Source organism: Kwoniella mangroviensis (genome assembly GCF_000507465.2).
Source record: "Kwoniella mangroviensis CBS 8507 chromosome 1 map unlocalized Ctg01, whole genome shotgun sequence".
Taxonomy (NCBI): Eukaryota; Fungi; Basidiomycota; class Tremellomycetes; order Tremellales; family Cryptococcaceae; genus Kwoniella; species Kwoniella mangrovensis.
In genome coordinates this window covers 12,214,442-12,233,169 of record NW_027062533.1, presented here as the reverse complement: position 1 = coordinate 12,233,169, position 18,728 = coordinate 12,214,442, and the positions used below count along the sequence as shown (strand labels likewise).

General features: G+C 44.2%; 5 protein-coding genes across 5 annotated transcripts; 3 read left to right on the top strand and 2 right to left on the bottom strand.

Moving 5' to 3' along the window:
• Positions 1–364: 364 nt before the first annotated feature.
• I203_104637 (uncharacterized protein) lies at positions 365–1,463 on the top strand (the record flags this gene model as incomplete). The annotated part of the gene is made up of 2 exons (XM_019143774.1): positions 365–1,007; positions 1,111–1,463. 2 exons carry the CDS (start codon positions 365–367, stop codon positions 1,461–1,463), a joined length of 996 nt encoding a protein of 331 aa, XP_019006823.1.
• Positions 1,464–1,945: 482 nt separating this feature from the next.
• On the bottom strand, positions 1,946–4,792 carry I203_104636 (uncharacterized protein; the record flags this gene model as incomplete). The annotated part of the gene is made up of 1 exon (XM_019143775.1): positions 1,946–4,792. The coding sequence occupies one exon, from the start codon at positions 4,790–4,792 to the stop codon at positions 1,946–1,948; it is 2,847 nt and encodes a 948-aa protein (XP_019006824.1).
• Positions 4,793–7,685: 2,893 nt separating this feature from the next.
• Positions 7,686–9,151, bottom strand: I203_104635 (uncharacterized protein; the record flags this gene model as incomplete). The annotated part of the gene is made up of 8 exons (XM_065517577.1): positions 7,686–7,733; positions 7,941–8,161; positions 8,220–8,307; positions 8,383–8,460; positions 8,524–8,536; positions 8,596–8,744; positions 8,827–8,927; positions 9,004–9,151. 8 exons carry the CDS (start codon positions 9,149–9,151, stop codon positions 7,686–7,688), a joined length of 846 nt encoding a protein of 281 aa, XP_065374395.1.
• A 424-nt stretch (positions 9,152–9,575) lies between these two features.
• On the top strand, positions 9,576–12,667 carry I203_104634 (uncharacterized protein; the record flags this gene model as incomplete). Its single annotated transcript, XM_019143777.1, has 16 exons — positions 9,576–9,674; positions 9,796–9,891; positions 9,994–10,194; positions 10,275–10,293; positions 10,367–10,392; positions 10,462–10,641; positions 10,744–11,114; positions 11,183–11,260; positions 11,328–11,343; positions 11,397–11,423; positions 11,476–11,777; positions 11,875–11,961; positions 12,105–12,343; positions 12,402–12,449; positions 12,526–12,545; positions 12,611–12,667. 16 exons carry the CDS (start codon positions 9,576–9,578, stop codon positions 12,665–12,667), a joined length of 1,866 nt encoding a protein of 621 aa, XP_019006826.1.
• A 684-nt stretch (positions 12,668–13,351) lies between these two features.
• Positions 13,352–18,184, top strand: I203_104633 (uncharacterized protein; the record flags this gene model as incomplete). The annotated part of the gene is made up of 22 exons (XM_019143778.1): positions 13,352–13,409; positions 13,471–13,603; positions 13,752–13,816; positions 13,876–13,937; positions 14,008–14,139; positions 14,229–14,341; positions 14,418–14,512; positions 14,588–14,802; positions 14,868–15,197; positions 15,265–15,734; positions 15,813–15,909; positions 15,969–16,039; positions 16,096–16,257; positions 16,315–16,416; positions 16,478–16,581; positions 16,643–16,761; positions 16,819–17,110; positions 17,180–17,294; positions 17,351–17,512; positions 17,574–17,640; positions 17,718–17,988; positions 18,048–18,184. The coding sequence occupies 22 exons, from the start codon at positions 13,352–13,354 to the stop codon at positions 18,182–18,184; spliced, it is 3,372 nt and encodes a 1,123-aa protein (XP_019006827.1).
• Positions 18,185–18,728: the final 544 nt, after the last annotated feature.

The following is an 18,728-nucleotide window of genomic DNA, read 5'->3' as shown; positions in this document are numbered from 1 at the left end:
GCGTAGCGCAATGATAAGCAGAAAGAAATGTCCTACGTGGCGAGCAAAAGCCTGTCCTGGGATGACCATTTTCAATGTACATTCGCTCTGTTGGAACGTAAGTTACCTACTGAATGGGTAAGTCATGGATACACGCTGTCAATTGATACATTTGGTATAGAATTGCACGAGTATATGTAATCTACATGAACTGTAGAGGTACTTCATCGTGATGCACTTGTAACAGTTTATCAGTAACTTTCCTGTTTGACAGATAAGATAGCCGAGCCGACATTTCTCGTACATCCACAAATTCCACCATTCCTCTTTTATTCACTACACGTCAATCATCAACCCATGTCATACATTGTCACCTTCACGCATCATGACCATCTCCCAACACCCTTCCCCCGAGGAACTTCACCTCCTCTACGTCCTCCTCGATTCCAACCTCCCTACAGGGGGTTTCGTATCCTCCTCCGGTTTAGAATCATTCGCCAAACATGGTCTCCTATCTCCCATTCCACCTTCTTATTCCTCCTCTGGTGTTTCTTTGAAGGGGAGAAGGAGTGTAGGAGAAGGTATAACCGAATTCGCCAAAGTGGAAGTAGAAAATTATAGTATGACAACCTGTATATTTGTCATCAGGGCTTATCAAATCGTACATAAAGCTTTATCCTCTCATCTCCTCCCATCCCAAGAACAAGATACAGATGTCGAAGGGGTAGTAGAAGATATCATACAGGTGGACAAGTATAATGAATCTACTTTGTTGAATCATGTAGGAAGGAGAGCATCGAGAGCTCAGGGTGTAGCTATGTTAACTCTTTATACGAGGGGATTATCCAATCCTGCCGAATCACCAGACGATAACCAAGATGGTGTAAGCGATGATAGGGAGACGAGAACGAAGTCGAGGGCGAAGAAGATAATTGATTTATACAAGAGATGTATTAGAGGAAATAAGTCTCCAGGTCATTTGGCGGTCTGTTGGGGTGTCATGACTGCTTGTATTGGATTATCCTTAGGTGAGTCAATTTTGTCTGTTACAAAATGATAGATAACTCACAAAGAAGGACTTGGTCTTGGTGAATGATGACTGATGACTGATTGATAATTTGTTGTCCGTAGATCGATCAATCCATCTTCATCTATTCCTTCACGCTCGTTCACTTCTCTCTTCAGCCGTACGTCTCAACCTTATCGGACCATATGCCTCAAGTCAATTGCTCTTACATCCTTTTAAGAGAATAATCGATGATCAGGTGGAAGCGTTGTACAAAGATGGTCATTTGGACGATGTCAAGTCTCAATGCCAAGATGTGGTCGGGATTTCATTCCGAGAGGAAGAGAAAGAGGGAGAAGACGATTTCTGGTCATGGGCTGATGAAACAAATACGCAAAGTCCAAAGACCACTTGGCCATTAGGTGAGATATTGATGAGTAGACATGATTTACAACATTCACGTATATTCAATTCGTAGTTGCCCAAGTAACCTCACAAGCGTTTCACTGTAGATTATACGAGTATCATACGACGTGTGTATATGTAAAAATTAGGGGTATGCATAAGATCATCGTGTAACATCACGACACAGAACCAAGTGACGATTGTCCCACATCCAGGAATCACATGTAACTATCGCGATCACCAATAATGCAGAGGATGGAATGGTAAAAGATACGAGTTGAGAAAGACAGAGGATAGGATGAATGAATGTCATGTATGTATGCTAAATTAAATGTGATATCAACAAGTGATTATAATCATATATGAATGATGATGTGATGTGGAAATATGAAGAGTCGGAAAATGCTATATATGAGAGGGAATTGGAAAATGATCGTTATTTTTGATTTGTATTGTCCATATGGATTGAGATAAAATTGTAAAGTCCGGAATGATAAAATGTAAAGTTGTTATAAGCTACACGAATGAACATATACAAAGGAAATAAAGTCATATCTAAGCCATCCTTGGTCTACCTGGAGAAGTCCTCATACTTTGGCCATGGAATTGCTGAGCGGCATGAGGATGAGGGTACATACCCATACCATACATGGATCCTCCTTGCACGTTCATATTCATCTGAGGATGAGCATAACCCATGGGCAAGACCATCTGTTGATGTTGATGAACAAAGTGTTGATGAGGGTTGGAATGAGAATGGAAAGAAGTAGTAGAATTTGATTTTTGTTCGTAAAAGGAGGAGAATCTTTTCCTTTCACTACCACCTTGAACGTTCCCTGAAGATCTCGTTCGATTGCTGTCCGGTCTGCTGGGAACTGGAGCTTGAAGACGGTTTTGAGGGTTATGCGAATGAACTCTACGTCTGTTCACGTCGGTGACCGCAGGAACTGGGACAGGGGACAAGTGATATCCGTGATTTTTCGAAGTTGTCATACCAAAAGATGCCGATGAATTCCTCTTATGATTATTATTCGATGTCGATGAAGTAGTAGGTAGTAAAGTATCTTTCAAGTCCATCATTGAGGATCTCCTCTTAGCTTCCTTCTCCTTGATCCTATCTTTATCAGCTTGTCTCTCCATCTGCCCGGCTTCGTTCTGCGCCCTCAATTCCCTAGCTCGAACCACTGAACTCATAGCTTCCCGAGCTTGCAGTTCTCTCCATCTCATCTCAGCTTCCATAGACATCGAGACTCGCTTAGCAGCCTTTTTGTCACCAGGTTGTGAGAGTGATCGGACGTGCGTCGCAGGTCGGGATTGGGTGAGAGGAGGATTAGATGAGTGGGCAGTACGAGCAGCGGGACGAGGTTGAGATTGGAATGATTGGGACCGACGTTTAGCAACTACCGCCAATGGCTCGTCATCATCTTCACTTTCATTTTCCGATTCCGATTCCGAACCCGATGAGGTTGATGAGGATGAATGCCCATCGTTTGATCGAGAATGTTGACCTTTGGGTTTGAACGATGAAAGAGGTCTTTCCTTCTTGGGTGATCCAGCAGGAGTGATAACAGGAGTAGCGATAGGCGTAGCAATTGGTGAAGGGGAATTAGCATTTGCCGTTAGAGCTTTGAGAGCCATTGAAGCGTCTTGTAACAATTCGGGTGACTTGAGGATCTCCAATGTCTCTTCATCCGAATTCGTCTCGGAAGCCTTGATCGCATCTACAAATTCAGTAGGAAGGTTGGGATTCTCAGTCGAGAGTCTAGGTAGAGTAGGCCAGGATAGCGTGGAAGGTTCGTATATTTCTGATAACCCTAAGATGTAAGGTGAAAAATCCAAATCCCAAACACCATAGCCTGGTCTAGCCATCGATATGGGTGAGAATACATTATCAGGGTAAAAGACCACATTACGTTCTTCGTATGGTGGCCTGTTGATGAAATCCAAAGCACCTTTCGGTCTGGGGACGATCGATTTCTTCGAATTCTTCCTGACTTTCAATATACCCTCGGGTTGTTCACCTCGATCAAGCTTGATCATCACTTTGGTAATGGCGATGTTCAACCATAGTCCACCTTGAGCAGGAGTCAAATCGCCTTCCAGACCTTGATGGGAGTTGACGCTCATTGGGAAGACTCTTTGATCCGATCGAATTGAAAATGCAACTTCGTCTGGGAGTTTGGAGTTTTGCCTTCGAAGAGAGAGAGCAAGAGGATGAGGGGAAGGTGATCGAAGCTGGGATAGTTTTCGCATGGACACTCGACGTAGCTGTTCCGACGCCCAAGTATGTTGTCGAGCGAGTTGTTCAGAAGGTGGAAGAAGGGGAGTGGATCCTCGAGGGGGAGTGACAATTGCAGGTGAAGGAGTAAGAGTGACTCTTGGTATAGTCGAAGGTAAATCCAGTGTACTGGAATTAGGCGTAGATTCGGCAGATAGATCGGAAAGAGGTGTGTTCGACCCAGAGTTATCTGAATCTTTGGATGATAATTTACCGTTCTTCTTCCCTCCTAACCATCCTCTCCAAGTTTTCCCTTTGTTCTTCTTTTCACCAGCTTCCTGCAATGCGTTGGCCAGTTTTGAGCCTGTTATAGCTACGTCGAGCGACACTCCTTCTCCTGGAGTTTTTACCCCTTCGGAACTACTGCTTGAACTCGCTGAGCTGATTGTGCTGTAATTCGAGTTTGACCTCGAGGTCATCGGTGTAGAAGGATCGAGGGACTCGGATGAAGAAGCGGATCTTGCAGGGGCGAGAAGTGCGGGTGGCTCAGGAAGAGCTGGGACAGGCGGTATCGTGGGATCCATCTCATTCATGCCAAAGACGGATTTACGAGCTTTGGTGAAAGCTCTCTTCAACGATTTCTTACCGGACTTGGGTGTCTTGGGCGTCATCGCCTCTTCTTCTTCCAGAGCCATTATAATAGCTTCGTCCTGCTCGACCGAAAGTACTGTTTTCGTCGGTACGCTATTGCTTCTTCTCCTCTGTAATGTCACAGGTTTCTCATCGATAACATCATCTTCTTCGCTGCTGCTGATGGGTGGCTGAGAGAGTGGCGAGGGTTTCTTGATCAGGCTCAGCGATCTCTGTTTCCTTACACTCCTAGCTCTAGGTAATGTAGATCTCTGTTCGCCATCTACACTGGCCAATCTCTGCAGATCGCCCGGTCCATTTGCCGCTTTGGGATCAGGCATGGGATCGACATAGTTCCACAGTGAATCGTCGGGATGTAAAAGGAAAGCATTCAATCCGTATGGGTCCCGGTTACGACCTCCTGGGAAAGCTGGGAAGGGAGAATAGCCGTTCTGATCGAGGATGGGGACGGAGCGAGGGACATCGGGAACGTAAAGTGAAGTGGGACGAGGGAAAGCTGAAAGGCTTCGCAGGGCTTCGACTTCGGCAGACATGTTTTCTCGTGTATCTGTTGTTACCGAAAGAAACAAACAAACCAATCAGTCAATGATCGTATGGGCATGCGGCTCGGGCGATAGAAGAGATACTCACTTGAATTACTTTATGTCTGTACCTGCCAGATAGATTTTTTGATGGAGTTGCGTAAGAAGAGAAAAGATTGAAGAAATCCCTTCTGTCACAAACACGCTCTTTTCTTTGCGTAACAGTGCTATGATGTGATATCAGAGCACGGAGCGGAAACGCAATCTTGTATCTATCTTAATAGGGCGATGCACAGTACGATCAAAGGAAGTATACCGTTCTGACCGAAGGTAGGCAGTGCTCGAGTTGATTAGGGTGGAATGAGATAGCAAGGGGTTGCACGCTGATCAAGTTGACTGTGGATGAATGGAAAGGATACGTTAGTCAGATAGGTATATAATGGAGTGGATCGACGGGGAAACCGGTAATATCAGCACATGTGTGTGGGTGATGTGGGTTGTGCTCCACAGGGGACAGGGAGGGATGAGGTGGCGTATAGGAGATGGAAGATGGTGAGTAGAAAGGAAGATGTGTGTGATGTAAAAGGAATCACAACACAAGAGAAAGGAAGTGATAAATTGCCAAGAGAACACAAAACGGCGAATAGAGGATGATCAAACGAAGTTTAGGTGGATGGACTTACTCAGTGGCTCGTTATAGAGCGCTGATGTCCTTTTGTTGGTCTTTCCTCTCTCTACTGGTCAGATAGCCATTCCGATCACCTGTACTTGTATCCTGGGTAGATATCCTTTCGAGTCCAAAGGTGTTTGGTGGTGTGGGTAGACTTGAGATCGATTGATCAATAAACACCGGTCGCAAAGTAAGGTATGGGAAGGAAAGGGCGGTGAATGAGCGGTAATTGGTGTGAGATCGACAAATGACCAGCTGTGCTATTGTCCTGAAAATGAGGGGAACAGAATCCGATTAGCCTTCTTCACTTCTGATGATGCTTTCATCTTCTGTGCGGTAAACTGGTTTGGTATGGTATGGTTCATAAACTCGTTCATAGGAAGGTTAAGGGTGAATAAAAGTGAGAGCAGGCTAAGAAAGACACATTTTGAGACATAGGACAGTCACAATAGTGAAATGACCAATGAGATAGGACGTCATGTCATTTCACTGAGACAACTGAATTTCAGGCTCGAATAAATTTGAAGTATGATAGGTGAGAAGATTTGTTTTATGACTGAAGGCTGAAAGATTCCAGTTGAATGGTCAACTCACCTACAGCGTAGTCTGACCACAGCACGTTCTTTGATGTCTTGCGTCCGTCCAACGAACAAACGAACAACCAACTTTCTGATCTTTTAATTTTTTGTATCTTTCAACCTTGCTGTCTATCTTCTATCCTCCTATGATAACCCAACCTATCTTTGCCAAGCCTTGACCCGATTGCGATGAACCGCAGATCGGATGAGGATGATGGGAGTAAGACCAAGGGATGTCGTAAATGTCGAATAACAACCATTCACCGTCGGTCGATAAAAGTGGAGGTGAAGGGTGAAAAAGGCTGTACAAGGTTTTGCTCTTGGTTGGGTAGATTAGTATTATTAGTTTATCGGTAGTGCGTGGTTTGTTGGAGTCTTTTGATGATGTGACCAGTCGACGTTGGTGATCTTATCGATGACGGATGAATTGGATTGAGAGAAAAAATGAATGACTATGGTGTGAAAGGTTGACAGGGATAGGTAATTAGGTCCAAGTGAACCAACCGAAAAACCGAATGACCGATCAATTGTGTTGTATTGTGGTATGGGTATGAACCGATTAGCAGAGGTAGAGGCTGATGTCGAGGAATGCACAGAAAACGAGTTTATGACGATACGGAAGAAAGACCTGATGAGTTGATGGGGGTTGAGAGAAGGACGAGGCCAAAAGTTTTGTTTGAAAGGGTTACAAAGGTGACAGGGATTGGAAGGAACGTTTCGGTTGTTGTTGTTGTTGATGATGATGCTGCGATGTGATCAAAGCGTTCTTGCCGAGGCTCTTCACACAAATTTCAAAATACAGTCTGATACGATACAGTTGATGATTGATATAGTTGACGAACCCAAGTCATGCATTTGGCAGTAGTTGTTATTATCATATCTCTTCATGTTTTCTCTCAGACAGCCCAAAATACTTTTGAGACTACGAGAACTTCCTGTAGAGGGTACTATATGTCTGTGCCTGGTTATAGGGGGTGTCGTAATTGTCGGAATACGGGAACGCTAACACACTGCCAGGAAACCGGAATGACGTCTTTCATTTCCCATTTACCTCTTCTGATGTGCTTGTCAGCCAAACATCTGATTACGGCAATGTCCTCAGGGGGTTTCCTGAATACCCCTGGGATAATTTCGATCTCTCTTATTACTGGAATGGAATACTGTATGTACCCACAAGGAGAAGACGGCATATCAGGTAGGTATGAATGGGGGGAAGATCAGCATGCCGAAATGGTCAATGGCCTGTAGCTGTTATACGTATACCCAGAGGTTCAAAGCGACAAGTGATGATCAACCTAAAACGGTCATCTACCCTCCGAGGTCCAACGCCAAGTCAACAGGTTAACGAGGTCAAACCATACCGCAGATTCCGGAGTAAACCTCTCCGATCATCTTAAACCCCTCGAACCTGAAACTGCAATGTCAAGTAGCTTGGTCGAAAGAGGAATCTACCAAGCAAGGAGATAAATCTCGTGATGAAGCGAAAATGCATTTTAATCATTGATTATCTACAACGAATGACGTCTTGTTTTAGTGTGCTTTCTACTTTCCGCAGTTGATGCTTTGTGATGGGTATGCGGTTGATGCAGAATAGTGTTGAATATGATGTTATATGGTATGATTTTGATAAGGAACTGGGTTTCTTCTATTATTCTAGCTAATGAGAATAATCGTACTTCTCATAGAAGGTGATACGGTCTTTCGTCTGTGATGTCATGAGTAATCAAGTCAGCTTTTATCATCCATTTCACCGGTGGGAAGCACAACGAACACATCCAGCACGTTCCTAGAGGAACCGACTACCATCTTCGACATCCGAGTCCAGATCTAGAGGTACTTATCTCGATACCTCGTCGGTCTGGATCGCACACCGATTTGTACATTGCAAAAGAACTCAGTCGTAGACACTCACATCAGTCTTTGGACCTCTCACTCTCCCCTTTTCTTTCTCCTTGACTCTCCTCAATTCTCTATCTTCTCTCAACCAGCCTAGAGCGAGGGTGAACAAGTCCAACTCCGATTCCGGTACATTCGCAGGAGGCCATGATACGATTCCCCGAGGTGTCGAACCAAGTTGCATGTGGCAGATCTTGGTGGGGAAATTACGGAGTCCATCAAATATGTGTGTTGCGTCTGGGCAAGAGTAATTAGTATTGATGCTCACGGGCGGGAAGACCGGTCAGATACTTACAGACAATGGTGGCTCCTCTGATCTCGGATTCTGATACCAAGAAATCTATAAGATCCGCTCGAACCAATACGTCCAGATCGACTGTAACCTAAGTAAGGAATGTTAAAGTCAACGATTGCAATTTTATCATTATATTCCTCAGAAAAAGTTCAGCATAACACACCTCATCTAGGAGCAAAACATCCCACTCTCCCATCAATCCCATACAGAGCTGAACTCGTCTTCTCTCACCATCTGAGATCTATCTCGGATTTCACCAATCAGTCTTGTATAGATAGACGTAAGAAAGATGAACATGACTGACCTGGTGCATGTGCCTACCAGTCAAGCAGACTTAGCGCTTATCCTGAGTTCTAAAATAAGAACACAAACGTACCAATCCAAATCAACATCCAAGATCTGTAATAACCTATCCCTCCTTTCTTTATGTCTATAACCACCTACACTATCCAAGAAGTGAGATACGACGATATCGGATCGTACCACTGGGTTGGTAGACCATTCTGTTCCTAGGTAGACCACTCCCTATGAAACACGATGAAGTATCATTCCTCAGCTTTGACTTGATTCTCTTGTCCACCTCGATTGAGGGAGAATGAAGACATACACCAGGTGGATTCATAAATACGTCTTGACCTAAAATTTTACAACTTCTAGTTTTGGTCAATCTTTTACCAGCTAGAATACGAAGTAAAGTTGATTTCCCAGCTAATAATCATCCATATCCGTATTCATCAGTGACTAAGCTCGAGATTGGCATGTGGTGAAAGTGATGATTACTTACCCCCATTGGCACCCAATAATAAGCATCTATCACCCTTCGTCAAATCCAGATTGACATCCTTTAGGACAGGTTCGTCACCTTCTACCCATGAGTAGGTGAGGTTCTGACAATCCAGTGCGAGGAGATTGTCGGTGTTGGTTACGGTCATACTGGCTTGATATAGTACCTACTTCCAGATAAACGTCTAAATGATGAATGTATGTATATCTCCCATCTATATGCATCCCTCGATACTTGGGTAGTCTCGGTATGCTCTACTTGTAAGTCGTCATTTCTCGACATGATCCGATCTCCTCAGCGGGGATCGCCGATCTGGAAAACTGGATCCCGCTGGAAACATATCACACTTCAACAATTCACGTGTCGGTGTTCTCTTTCGCGTCAGGTCTGAGATTAGGCTAGAAGATCAAAATGCGTACTGCGGGGTTGGACAGGTTGACAATTCAGCTCAACAGTGCTACCACTGTATACATAACACAGCACAACATACTGCATATCGCATAGAGCATAGAGCAAGCAAGGTGATTCTCGACGGAGTACTCAGTATATTGCTAGTGACTCACTCGCTCAGGATGGCCGAGATACGTCAGAGACAAGCTCCAGGAGAGAAGGAACAGGTCAAAGTGCCGTTACCCTCAGATCCAAAAGGTAAACGATTAGACAAGAAGGAGGTATGTCCCTCACCAGTCAGCTATACATGGCTCTGCCAGACATCAACGATAGTCATATCATCAGCTATGTTGAGCCCTCCCGCTAGAGGACGTCGAAGCTGATGAATATCACTATGTCTAGATCGACAAGAAGGTCGAACAGATCCAGACGTTGAACGTAGTAAGATTGATACTTTCCTTAGCTGGATTAGGAGCAGTAGCATGGTTCGGATACAAGGTCAGCACTCCTTCTTTATCCTTTGTCATTCAGCTCACTCCCGTCGAGTCAAGATTTGAGAGTATACTAATACCAAGACATCACTTGCTATCTCCCAAATAGACATTATATCCGATTCTCTCTACACCTTCAATAATAAGTGACGGAGAGAATCTAGCAACGAAGATATCCTCAACCTCAACGCACAAATTCGGTAAGAAGAATCAACAACCTCTGATATCTTCAGAGATACCTAGTCCAGTGGGTGGCATAAAGCTCGAAGCCGATATTGAGAAGAGACAAGCGGTGAAAGATGCTTTTATTGTATGTCTATGGCTATCTTCATATCGAAGGATGCCCGTTGAGGGTTTGAGCTGATGATTGTGATCCGCTTCGCATCTTAGTGGAGCTGGAATGCATATGGTAAGACTCGACAACCTTATCTGCATAATTGCATACAAAGGAAGGAGCTGATAAGTTACGGTATTTCATATAGAGAAATACGCATGGGGTTCAGACGAAGTAAGTCTTCCCTATATATCGTACAATCTCATATGAGAGCGACTTTGCTGATCATGGTTTTCGTCACAGTTTTCACCCCTCTCACAATCCGGCTCTAATCTCACATCAGCAGGCGGTATAGGATATACCATTGTAGATTCCCTCGATGCATTGTTGGTACTAGACTTGATACCTGAATATGAAAGGGCCAGAGACTGGTGTAAGAATGAATTGAGTTTTGAAAAAGATGCGGTGTTCAATACTTTTGAGGTGAGTTTTGAAGCCATCCATACACGATGACATAGCTAATTCACGTCACCCATCACCTCTCATCGTATCGCTCACGAATTTATGATGATTTTCTGTACACAGACAACGATACGTATCCTCGGTGGACTTCTCTCAGCGCACTACCTAACTTCAGTACATACCAACCCTTCGATCCAGAAAGACGCCCCGATATTCCTTGATCTGGCTGTAGATCTCGGTGAGAGACTCCTTGGCGCATTCTCAAGTCCCTCGGGCCTACCTTGGTCAGGAATCAACCTAGTTACTCGGGATGGAATACCGGACAGGGATAATCAAGGTGTAGCTTCACTGGCTGAAGCTGCAAGTTTACAATTGGAATTGAAATACCTCAGTCATCTCACGGGAGATTACGTATATTGGAAAAAGGCAGAAAGGGTATCGGAGATCATCAGAGGAGAAGCGGTACATGATGGTATTGCACCGATCTTCATCAGGTAACTCCGGGTTTCCATAACGATATTGTGATTACAAAACTGATTGATGGGATGGTGATCTGGGATAGTCCCATGAATGGTCAGTTCGTGGCTTCAGAGATCAGACTTGGATCAAGAGGTGATTCATACTATGAATATCTACTGAAGTGAGTTGATCTTCCAAGCAAAAAGTTTGGTATCCTGGCCATGCTGATATCAGGTCGACTCGCTTAGACAATGGCTACAAACTGTAAGCTAATTGGACTGCTCTTGTTAGTATCCGTAGCTAACACTTCTGCTTAGGATCGCGAAGAACCCGTCTATCGAGATGTAAGCTTTCCCTCTGTTCATTGTGTGAAGATAAGCTGACCTTGTAGCATAGATGTACGACGAGGCCATGGGAGGTATCAAGAAGCACCTAATTGGACAGACCAAGAAATCCGGCTTGATCTTCACCCAAGAGTTACATCCTGCCAGACACCCAAGAGACCAAACTCAAACTTGGCAGGTAGTACCCAAACAGGACCACTTGGTATGTTTCCTCGGTGGATCCTTCTTGTTGGGTATCACCGAAGGTGGTAAGCGATCGATCGATTGGAACGATCTGGATGAAGCCCAGCAGGAAGATTTCGTAGTTGGGAAAGGGGTCATTGAGAGTTGTATGAAAACTCATGAGACCGCTACGTGAGTGATCTCTGCCTCCCATGCCATATTGCATTCTCACCCCATACAGTTGGTGAAGAAGAGTAATGCTGAACCTTATCCGGATCCTGGATTTCAGTGGATTAGCACCGGAAATTGCGATGTTTGTCCAGTGGAGCGATGAACAACGAGCTGCTGATGAAGATTGGTATATCAAGCCTAACCTGTAGGTCCAACCTTCTATGCTAAACCATCTTCTCACCAGAATTGCCGAATTCAAACACGAGCCTATTCCTTCTAAGCGACCCACTCCACCCCCACTTTCTCCCCACTTGCCCCACTCGTGCTGATTCCCTTCATCCCAAAAAGCAACGGAGTCCTGATCGACGGGCGAAATATCCTTCGACCCGAGACCGTCGAGTCCCTCTTCCTAGCATACAGATCAACAGGCGACGAACAGTACAGAGAATGGGGTTGGGAGGTGTTTCAAGCATTTGAGAAATGGTGTAAAGTCCCTTCAGGTGGTTATGCAGGTATAGAAGATGTTCAGACTGTCCCGCCTAAACAGTTGGATAGGATGGAAACTTTCTGGCTGGCTGAGACGCTCAGTGGGTCTCGACTGCTTCTGCTACTCACCTGATAAGAAAGCTGATTTGGGTTTTTTAGAATATTTGTATTTGCTGTTTGATGATTCCGATCACATCCCGCTTGATAGTGAGTCATCGGTCTTATGGCTACAATCGGCATGTCATACCTTGTATGATAGCTAATGTGATTGCTATTGTCACAGAGCACATCTTCAATACCGAGGTAAGCGTACCTGCTATTCAACGAAAGGAGAATCGCTGACATGTGATATTTTTATCGTCATTTAGGCACACATCTTACCAGTTTTCAAACCGGAATACATCTCTCCTTTTGCTACATCGTAAAAAATGGACCACGTCGTAAAAAGCGATTCCATCTTATAGTCAAGCATACATGAGTACGTTTTTGATTTCCCACGCACACATATATGCATGCATACACACGTCCAACACTAGTCAAAATTTACATGAGCCTTCGTACATGCAGCAGTGTGAGCATTGATCAAAGTTGGATAGGTTCCGCCGGGCAACGCGTTTTAGTATCATCTGATCGCCCTGAAATGATGAACCTGTGCGGTTATGAATACTTTCTCACGACACTAGGCGAGCCAACGATGCTGAGGGTGATGAGTTACCACGATAGAGATGGGCCCATAGTGGACCTCCTCAGGTCTCAGGTATAGAGGGTCTGCCACTGACATCATGCCAGACGAATGAAAAGATGCTGAATGCAGGAATACTCATAACACCAACTGGGCCCTGAGAATGGTCCTGCCCCGGGTAATACCTCAATACGTAATACATCACTATGAGCCTGGAACTGATCAATGCATGCCACCATCCCATCCATCTCTGTAGTCATTCATATTTCAATTCAGTCGACTATCTATCTCATACAGCTTCCTTTCTTAACCCTCTTCCTCTTTGTCTGATCTTCATCTCATCACTTGGTATATACCCTCTACTAAGGCGTCTTTGTATATCTACCTATCTCAAGTATACCTCTAGATAGGAAGACAAAAGGACACGATGGCATCTTCAGCAAAGAAATTACAATCCAAGATATTTGGACAAACGGCCGGAGGGGGTGAGTACGATACTCTACGCAGATCGTCCATGAGCTGTGTCGCAGCGCTGATGTGTCCCAGGCGATCAACCACCTTCAGCTGATTCTCCCGGAGGATCTGGAACAGCTACTCCCATGTCGGGTGAACAGCTCAAGATCAATATACCTACTCCTCCTTCTCATTCTCAACCTGGTGAGAAGAGGGAGAAAGAAAAGTGAGTAAAGCCTACCTCATGTTTTACTATCATTCCTCGATTTGCCCACGTAGAGTCAAATTTGCGGTTGAATGGACAATATGAGATTTGCAAAACGGTTGTGAAGCAGAATACGCTAGTGGATCGAGCTGACTTCAACCTACTTTAGTCTCCCAAAAAGACCTTCTTTAGCTACTTCCGAAACTCCTGTAGCTCCTGAACTTGCTGGATCTCGTAAGTTGTAGCTAACGGGAGATCGAACGGAGCCTCAGAAGCTGATTCAGGCTGAATAGCCCATCCGAGAGATGGCGGTAGCGATACTGATACTCCAGGTACAATTGGACAAGAACAAAAGGTGTGTATATCTTGAAAAGTTACTACATACATATCACTTGACAGAGCTAATCGAGGTTTTTCGATAACAGTCGTTAAGAGAAAGATTACAAAGATCACTTGGACCTAGGTACCGATCAGTGGAAGAGTACAGACTCGACCAATCTGATAGATATGAAGTCCACTGGAAGAGATGGGGTCCATACGTTTCTGAAAGGCAATGGGTATGTCCTCTTTTTCTTCTTCACGAATACTATTAATCATCAATGGAGTCTTGGTAAGCTGAGTGCCTATTAATCGTTGAATCATCTAGGGTACTGTGAGAGAAGATTATTCTGCCAATGGAGATGCATGGAACTCTTTCCCATTTGAGATGTCCAAGAGTAGAGCTTATAGATGGGGAGAAGATGGTATGGCTGGTATTTCGTAAGTTCAACCACAACCATGGCTTCATCGAGCTTGGACATACATAGCTTGACTAACTTTCTGTCAATGTTTATAGTGATAACCACCAGAGATTATGTTTTACCCTTGCTCTTTGGAACGGTAAAGATCCGATCCTCAAGGAACGATTATATGGTCTGAATGGTAATCAAGGTATGTGACACAACAACACTTATCAACCTGACAACGCCAAGCCCAGCTGACATCTCGCCATGATTATATCTGTAGGAAACCACGGAGAGGATGTCAAAGAAATGTACTATTACCTCGATTCGACCCCTACCCACTCATACATGAAATATTTGTACAAGTACCCTCAAGCTGAATTCCCTTACGAGCAACTCAAAGAAGAAAGCAGAAACAGAAGTAGGGAAGTCAACGAATTCGAATTGATGGATACAGACGTATTTGATGAAGATAAATATTGGGATGTCTTCGTCGAGGTAAGCTAAAAATCTTACACGACTGCAGGAAATCAGCTTACAATTCTTGGTTTTATATGATGTAGTATGCGAAAGATGAAGAGTTTGCCGATGCTTTGTCGATCCGAATCACAGCGTACAATCGTGGACCGGATCCAGCAGATCTACACATCGTACCTCAGCTGTTCTTCAGAAACACCTGGTCGTGGCCTAAAGAATTACCCAAGAATATGCCTAACGTAAGACAAGAAGCTGAAGGTGTTATCTATGCATCGGAAGAATCACTCGGTAACACCAGACTTTACTGTACCCCTTCCCCTGCGCCTGCTGCACCTGCCAAAGGCGGTGTAGTATTGGTTGATGGACCAAGTATCGTCCCTGAATTGCTCTTCACAGAGAATGAGACCAACTTCGAGGTGAGCATACTTGCACGGTCTCGATTTCAGTGCGGAAGTAATCATGAGCTCATGTAATGAATTATAGCGATTATACAATGGTAAAAACCGAACACCTTACGTGAAAGATGCCTTCCACGATCATATCATCCCATCTCACCGACCTGCTGAACCTGGAACCAACGGAGAGAAAGAGGCATCTTCTACTGAAGCGAACGGGACGGACGATGATGCTGAACAAATCATCGAACCTCCTCCTCGACCTACTTCTGCACACGGCGGTCGACAGTTCGTCAACCCCGAGAAAACAGGTACGAAAGCTGGTGCGCACTACGAGTTCAAGGATGTACCTGGTAAAGGTGGTTGTGTAGTCGTTAGGTTGAAGATGACTCCTTATTCACCTGATGAAGATCCCTCAATCCTGGATGAAGAGTTGTTCGACGACAACATTGAAGAGAGAAGGATTGACGCGGATGAATTCTACGGTGCTATTTCGAGAGGATCCATAAGCGAAGATTTGAGGAATGTCATGAGACAAGCTTTGAGTGGTATGCTCTGGTACGTACTCAATTGAGAAAAGACTGGATGACTTCAAAGAACGGGGTCTCTGAACTGAATTGTATGCACGGATTATAGGACTAAGCAATATTACCAATATATTCAAAAAGAATGGATGGATGGTGATCCTGGTCAACCACCTCCTCCACCAGAGAGAAAATGGGTCAGAAATAGAGTGAGTCAGCTTTCTTTTGCGCATTTTGTGCTCAGCAGCTGATCGTCAACCGCGAACAGGAATGGAAACATATGTATATCAATGATATCCTCTCTATGCCGGACAAGTGGGAATATCCATGGTTTGCTACGTAAGTACAATCACGCGATACCTCTTCAAATCCTCTGACTGACCTATTGTACCCAGCTGGGATACCGCTTTCCATTGTATCCCTCTTGCCATGGTCGACCCTTCTTTCGCCAAGAAGCAGCTCGATTTGATGACTCGAGAATGGTACATGAAACCCGATGGTGCTTTACCTGCCTACGAGTGGAATTTCAGTGACGTCAACCCTCCTGTGCACGCTTGGTAAGCTATGAACTTCTGGCATATTCTCGGGAACATAGCTGACACGACCATGTGCAGGTCTACATTCCGAGTATTCAAGATCGAGAGAAAGATGTTTGGCAGAGAGGACTTGGACTTCTTGGAAAGGGTATTCCAGAAATTGCTTTTGAACTTTACTTGGTGTGTCAGCTGTCGCATTCTACATTACGTTCTACCTCGGCTGACCCTCGATGCGACTTAGGTGGGTCAACCGAAAAGACGCGGAAGGAAACAACGTGTTCGAAGGTGGTTTCTTGGGTTTGGATAACATCGGCCCATTCAACCGATCTGAACCATTACCTACTGGTGAGCTACCGCATACAGAGGAGGAACCGCTTCCAGCTGCTGACGATATCCGTGACTGTAGGTGGTACACTCCGACAAGCTGATGGTACAGCATGGATGGCATTCTTCTGTTTGAACATGTTATCAATCGCCTTGGAGTTGGCCAAACATAACCCAACTTATGAGGATATTGCTTCTAAGGTATGTCAAATCATCATGCACCCTAGCTCGCAGTCGGAAGGCTGATATTTGCTTTAGTTCTTTGAACATTTCTTGTTCATCTCTGATGCGATGACATTTGTCGGTTCAAATGATGAACAACTTTCCCTGTGGAACGAAGAAGATGGTTTCTATTATGATGCTATTCAATGGGGATATGGACATTCTCAACAATTACCTGTCCGATCCATGGTCGGTTTGATGCCTCTATATGCCACTTTGGTTTTGGAACCTCAAGTCATCAAGCGATTCCCTGGGTTCAAGAAGAGGATGGACTGGTTTATCGAGAACAGACCTGATATCTCTACTAGAAATATCGCTAATATCAGAGGTGAGTGGTATCGCAACTGTTCATTTCTAGCATATGGTATAGCTGATCATAAACATTTGGTTTGAAAAGAGAGAGGCCGAGGTGATAGACGATTACTTGCCATCGCATCTAAAGAGAGACTCGTTCGGATCTTGGAGAAGATGTTGGATGAGAAAGAATTCTTATCTGAATATGGTGTACGATCGTGAGTCTATCATCATCACTTACGATGCCGTCTCTTAACATTGTATGGTCCTGCAGTATGTCCCTTCACCATCACGAACATCCATTCTCCATGAATGTCAACGGAGAAGACTTTGGTGTAGGGTACTGGCCAGGTGATTCTAGATCAGGAATGTTCGGTGGTAATTCCAATTGGAGAGGTCCAATTTGGTTCGCTGTCAACTTCTTGCTTATCGAGAGGTGAGTTGCCCCGATGAAAGTGTCTTTCTATCGTCAACTAACGAACTCTTGTGGAGACTAGTTTACAACGATTCCACCAATATTACGGTGATACTCTCACAGTAGAATGTCCAACGGGCAGTGGAGACGTAAGTTGTGTTGTGGTCATAGCTGTAATGTCGATGTTGAGGACGATATAGCTGATGTCTATCTTTGGGGATCACAGTACATGTCATTGGCAGGATGTGCCGAAGAAATCCAACATCGACTCATCCACATCTTCTCAAGGGACGAATCTGGACGAAGGGCCGTTAACGGTGGTAATCCAAAATTGAACCGTGATCCCAACTTTAGAGATTATGTTCATTTCTACGAGTTCTTCCATGGTAATGATGGTAGAGGGTTAGGTGCATCACATCAAACTGGTTGGACGGGTTTGGTAGCTTGGAGTATTATGCAGACCGGAGAGTATTGTAGATTACCCAAAACACCTAGAAGTGAGTTTCTTCTCTTTGCTCAAGTTGAACTCCATATTGACGTCTTCTATTTATTATAGCTCCAAGATCAGTTGCCAAACATTACTTTGACGAACATCTCAATACACCTTCAGAGTATAATGCCGAAGATGGTTCGCTCTACTCTGCTTACTCTGTTCATTCAGATTTCGATAACCCCGAACCTGATGATTTGTAAGCCCCATTGGGCGAACAAAGGTATTTGCTCGTGGTGCCGTTTCTATACTTTTGTTATTATCCCATAACCATTCCATTTCATATTCCTTGCATTAATTATCCTTGATTCACTTACCCGCATAAATATGAAAACACAATACATGGATATACTTATACTTTGCATCTCTCTATCCAATCGATCGTTCTGTAAGTTGTGTTTGAGTATATAGAAGATTCGTAAAAATGCACTTTGTCTGCTCGCGTACTGGTGGTTGGATCGAATTCACAAACCAAGTACAAACCAAGTATGCATGGACGACTGATTTGAAAGATATCAATAATCAATTGATCTCGCTGTACATATTTTCAGTCCTCTTGATTCTTTGATCGACTGGATATTCTCTCTACGTGTTCCAATTGCGCGTAATAATGGTGTTTCGTACAATTTCAGCTTTTTTTCCTCTTAATGTTTCATGATACTATATATTCATGTGATAATCAAATTTACAACAGTTGTATACATATATACATATATACATATATACATATATACATATATACATATA